General features: G+C 29.2%; 1 protein-coding gene across 3 annotated transcripts in view; it reads left to right on the forward strand.

Annotated features, from left to right (window-relative positions):
- The window catches only part of LOC106680994 (probable cytochrome P450 6a17), a 14,428-nt gene that overhangs the window by 5,160 nt on the left and 3,437 nt on the right, over positions 1–5,831 (forward strand). For 2 of the 3 annotated variants that reach the window (XM_014421078.2, XM_014421079.3), the window contains exons 3-7: positions 321–512; positions 1,561–1,693; positions 3,442–3,635; positions 5,304–5,449; positions 5,530–5,754. In XM_014421078.2, coding sequence (XP_014276564.1) covers positions 321–512; positions 1,561–1,693; positions 3,442–3,635; positions 5,304–5,449; positions 5,530–5,754 — 890 coding nt within the window. Of the gene's footprint in view, positions 1–210; positions 273–320; positions 513–1,560; positions 1,694–3,441; positions 3,636–5,303; positions 5,450–5,529; positions 5,755–5,831 lie in introns of all 3 variants that reach the window. The other variant, XM_014421080.2, reaches the window with a different exon arrangement.

The raw sequence follows: 5,831 nt of genomic DNA on the forward strand, positions 1-5,831 counted from the left end.
TGAGGGCTCGGCGAGCCCCCCCCTTGGTGCTGCTAGGGTTAATATTAATCTACTTTTACTGATATCATTAATCGTATTTGCTTTTCTACACTCTATTAATATTATTCAACTTTTTCTGATATAATTAATGATATTCACTTTTAATTGTTCAATTTCTAATTTCTGTGTTCTGTTTATGGTATTAATGAAATTATCAATTTTCTTTGGCAGAAGATGGTTTTGTGAGCCTTTTTGAATGACACACAGCATCTTATCATAAATAATTACATAAGGTAAACTAATAATCTTCCAATATTTTTTTATTTTTTTTTTTATTGTAGCAAATATAAAGAGCATAAAATGATAGGATTCTACAGTTTCTATCGTCCAATGCTGATAGTCACAGATCCAGAGATTGTAAAAAGAATTTTGGTGACAGATTTTAATAGCTTTTACAATTCTGGTTTTGATTTGAGTACGACAGTTGACCCTATAATGGGATTGAACCCATTTACAATCAAGACTATCCCTGAGTAAGTTTTACGTTTATTATAGTCATTTGTTTTGTGGTTAATAAATGAAACATTAATTGTTGTTTTCATGTATAAGATAAATTTAATTGAAAGCCTTTTTTTTTTTTTTTTTTTTAATATATTTACTCTGAAGATATTGTTTGGATTTATTGCAGTAGTGTTCACATAATGTAGCATATTGGTGTTAAAAATTGATGGTGTAAAAATCAGCCCAAAAATGGACACTGGACCATTCTTGAAAACAGGTATCATTCTGCCTCAATTCATGGAAGGAATGGGGACCATATTAGATGAACTGAATAGGATAAAATAGTTCCATTGCCCAACGTGAGAAATAAAAATATACAGCAATAACTGTAGTCTTCTCCACTATGAAATCTTAAGCAATAAAAAAGTGGACCAAGTAGTCCATCTGACTATAATGAGAGAAGCAACAAAAATAACTGTAACAAAATATGTCACTTTAGAGGTCTAGAATATTACCAGGTAATGCTGATGCTATAAATTATCTTTCAACAACCCATTATTGAAAAACCTTAGTGTTATTACTATCTCATAAGGGTAATCATAGCGCAACCATTGAAGTGTACTCTATGATGTACCTGCAGTACAAATGGGGAACTTGTCTCTTGTGAATTTAAATTTCTAAGATTTTAAGTTATTTTGTATCTGAATTTTCAGAGGTTCTCATTTATAAACACACAAAACCATTCAAAATGTTGGGGACGAGTGATACTATTTCAAAGACTGGAGGGGAAAGAGGGTATGAGTCCCCACCATCCAGTAGGAATAGAAGCCTATGATTACTGGTTTGATGATATCAAAAATATCCTACTAGAAATTTGTTTCTTCATGATCTACAAACTTTCAAGAAATGAAAGTTGTATCCTAACAGAAATTATCTGTATATTTTTATTAATTTAAAAAATGATGATTTCATTCTTGTTATACTAATTATCTCCAAAATTGTTTTTAGTAATATATAGCAATATTTTGCATTAGTAATATTATGATAAATTTTGTTTAAAAAAAAAATTAATTTTTTTAGATGGAAAGAAATCAGGGGCATGCAAGCTGCTCATCAAACACAAGTAAAATTAAGGGAATTAATTCCTGGTTTTCTAAAAGTTTCTGATAATATGTTTGGCTACATTAAAAATCAGAAAAACCAGCCTATTAAGGTGACCAGTTTGAATAAATTTAGATTAGTTTTAATTAAAATCTCCATTATTTTTTTTAACCTCCTAACTGGTCTTTTCTGACATAGTGTCCAATTATCCGAGAGATAATCAACCTGTTCTAACCAGAATGGGAGGGTTGAGTTTTTATTCCTTGTGGCCATCAAAGAATCAATTTTTTTTTTTTATGAGTCTGGTCATTTCTGACATACTGGGGGTTATCTTGAGGTAACCAATCCGTTCTAACCATGTTGAGGGACAAGCTTTCATTACATGGGACCGCCACAGCAATGAAAAAAGTTGACACTCTAGGCCAGATTCAAACCAGCGCTGCCAAAGTACCCAGGTGGCAAAGACTTGTGCCTCAACCACCTTAGCTATGGAAACCCCTCACAGAATTGATCTAGCACCATTGAAGTTATGAGGCTACTAAGGTGACGCCTCAACTGCCTCAGCTACGACCTCAAATCTTTGTTAATTTATGTTCCCAATGTTGCCATTGTATAAGTACATTAATTAATATGATTGGAGAAGATGGTCAGGGAGTGCGGTCAGCAAAGAACAACATAAATAAATATTTTTTTGTTTATTTATGTTGTTCTTTGTTGACCGCACTCCCCGACCATCTTCTCCAATCAGTAATATACGGTCAACTATCTACACCTTATTAATTATTATGATAGAAAAGCTTTCTGAGTGACAAAGACTTCTCATGCTGCAATCCAAGAAGGTTCCCTGAATAAATAAATAATTGTGTAATTTTTTTTGTCAACAAAATTTGGTTTAAAATAGAATATAGTTGAATATATTACTATAAACAAGTATAATTACTTACAATTTTAGATAAAAACAATAGTTAGTTTATTTTAATATTAATTGTATAAAATTAATTAAAAATTATATTCAAAATTAAAACAATTTCTTTCTAAAAAGAGGTATCATTAAAAAGAATCAATTTTTCAAAAAAGTTTAGTTTAATCTTCTTAGTTAAAATGACTGTGGTTAAACTCTTGATCTTGATATCGCATCTGGAATCTTTGTCATTCTTCTTATTAATTACTTCAATTTAATGGATAGATAGGGAACCAAATACCTTGTTTTATTATTTTCTCCAATTCTGTAGTATGACCTTCAATTTTTTTTAATTATGTTAGTGAAACACATTATTTGGTTATAACATTAATCTTCATCTGTGACAAAAGATAAGCCAACCAATGATTCATCCAATTTCACTTCCTTTAGCTCATTTAATCTAGAACACAACTTTCAATTAACCCTTTGTTATATCATAAAATTTGATAAATTCAGGTTTATGATAGGTACAGGAGTTAGTATTTCGCTTATTGATAAGTAAAATGATAATTTTTTTAAAAATTATGATGCTTTAAAACAAAAATTAATAAATTAAACTTTATTGCATGGTTGGTGTTGGAATGAGAGAGTCTCTCATAGACAGGGGTTCATGTTTAAAACCAAGTTAAAGGCAAACTAAAGCTAGTCCACCTAACCGTTATTATTAGTGATAATAAAAAATAAAGTAGTGAGAGTCCCAGGTTAAAAACTGTATTGTAAGAGAAAATAGCAACTATTTGCAGATTAAGTAAGAATTTTGTCCTAAATGCTCATAAATTTAGGTGTAAGCAGTCTCTATTTAATTCCGCTTTTTCCATCTTATTAAAGTTGTCTATAACAGAACATTTCATGGGATTCAACTAAATAATAAGCAACTCATCATTGTCTTAATGTTTTAGGTACTAGACTTTGCCTTCCGCTTAACTGTTGACTTTGCGGTACTAAATGCTTTTGGTATAGAACCGAGGTCATTCACAGATCCAGATTTTGGTTTCATAAAACATGCGTCTGCTGAAAATATATTTTCTGCTAATTACTTGAACACATTTGGAGCCCTTTTCTTCCCATTGTTATGCAGGCTGTTCTCTCTTAGGTAAGCCCATCATTATCATTTCGTCTTCTGTGAAATCAATTAAAATTCTAGATAAAACTGATGATAAATCAAATAGAATATATTAGTAAGCAAACAGTAAGTTTCAATCTGATGAATAGCTAATTTAACTATTTTGGGTGTTTTCTTTTAGTAATAAACTGAGCTTAGATTTTTATGCAATTGCATATTTTGTCTCTTTTCATGTGTTTTTATAACAGCTCATAAAATACCTTTAAGAGTCAGTGTACTCAAGTTCTATTAACGAAATTTTATTTTGTATAATTGATGTTAAATCCATATTTGGATGATTTCAATAAATTAAAACAAAAAGAAGAAATAAAAATTAAAATGTAATATTGGAGATGAAATTCCAGATTACAATCATAGGTTCATTTTCATTGAACAGAACAGTTAAAAATTAACGAAATAGTACTACTTTCAATAATTGGCTTCTTGGAATACAGATTTTTTTTTTTCATTTTGCTACTTTCCATCTCCTTTTCTAATCCATTTTTAACGATTAAATCAGTTTAAATTTCAGTTTTTCTCTTACATTCTTTGCAAGTGGTATTATTTACTATCATTTAAAATACCAAAAGTAAGAACAATGTTTTCTTCATAGTTGAAATCTGACAGGAGTATAACTGATTTAGAGCTAATATACTGTATGTGAGGACTGAAGCGGATATACAGGACATCCAGATTGGTCCAGGTCAAAAAAAAAAAAAAAAAAAAAATTGGCTTACTAGCAGTGCCTATTTCTATATTTCTAAGGATTATGTTATCTACAAATACTGAATAGTTTTTAAAAAACACTGGGAATATATAGCTGAATAATCCAAGAATACAAAACATATGAAAAAAAGTTTGAATGGGAATTATAATGCTATTATAACTTTAGGAAACTTTTACCTTTCTTAAGTAACTTTTGTGGTTTTATTAATTGTGGTATATTGGTAAACAATATCTTGTCTTAATTTATATGACCCTACACCAGCTAAGTAACATATTACTACTATAATTACTAACCAAATGCATCTTTTTGTTTTTTGTTTGTATGCTCCATGGGACCAACTGACTGTATCATAGCATGTGTGTGTATTTTATTATTTTTCTTGTCAATTTACTTCAAAAATTAAATTAAATGATTTTCTAGTCATTAACAATACAATCATATCAACCATTTATGTATTATAAAAAGAAAATTAACTTAAATATTATTTCTTACAATAATATCATTAAAATGTTACTAGCTTAGTGCACACTAATTGACGCGGTAACTTACTATAAAAACATTGATAAACTTATCCATTTTTAGAAATTTACTATCCAAATGTAAAATAAATTTTTATTTATCATAATAGATTGTGAAGCTATAGAATCAATCACATTAATCCCATATTTTGTTTATGAACATTTGATTCTAATTCATTTCTTTTTAGTGAAATTTTGACACTTTTTTGATCATTTTCAAACTATGTTATTTATTATCATTATAGGCTTTAAAATATTCTATATATATTACTGAAGGCAGTGCGTTTTGTTTATGGCTATAATTTAGAATTCACTTTTACTTTTGAAATGAACAACCATAATGAAGTTGTTTATCGTAAATTTTCCTGTTTTCAAAAAAGGAAACTTAAATAAAATAATATACATTTTCTACAGACTGGTTACAAAAGAGGCAGAAGGATTTTTTGTATCTATGTCTAAATCGAACCTTCAACATCGACTGAGTGCTAATATCACAAGAAGTGATCTGTTTGACACAGTAGTGAAATCACAAAAAAAGAAGGATGGGCAAAAGAATAAAGGTTTATTCAATTATCTTTGTTTTTATTTTACAAGTATACATATGCCATTTAGTTTAATATTTTGTTTAAATTTATTTCAGTATATAACCAATCAGAGATGGTAATTGCTGCTGCTTGTGCTAACTTTTATGTAGATGCCACCATAACTTCGTCTTCTGTTTTATCTTTTATGTTGTTAGAGTTAGCTAATCACCAAGACATACAAGAAAAGCTTAGAGAAGAAATTTTATCTGTAGGAAAGAAACCAGAGGATTTTGATTTTGAAAAGATTAATACCATGACCTATTTACAAATGGTATTTGATGGTAAGTGACAGTTGATGTTTACCCATTTTTATTAAGGGTCTCTCTCTCTCTCTCTCTCTCTCTCTCTCTCTCTATAT

Source organism: Halyomorpha halys, unplaced genomic scaffold (genome assembly GCF_000696795.3).
Source record: "Halyomorpha halys isolate HHAL.00 unplaced genomic scaffold, Hhal_1.1 Scaffold302.1, whole genome shotgun sequence".
In the NCBI taxonomy this organism is placed as follows: domain Eukaryota; kingdom Metazoa; phylum Arthropoda; class Insecta; order Hemiptera; family Pentatomidae; genus Halyomorpha; species Halyomorpha halys.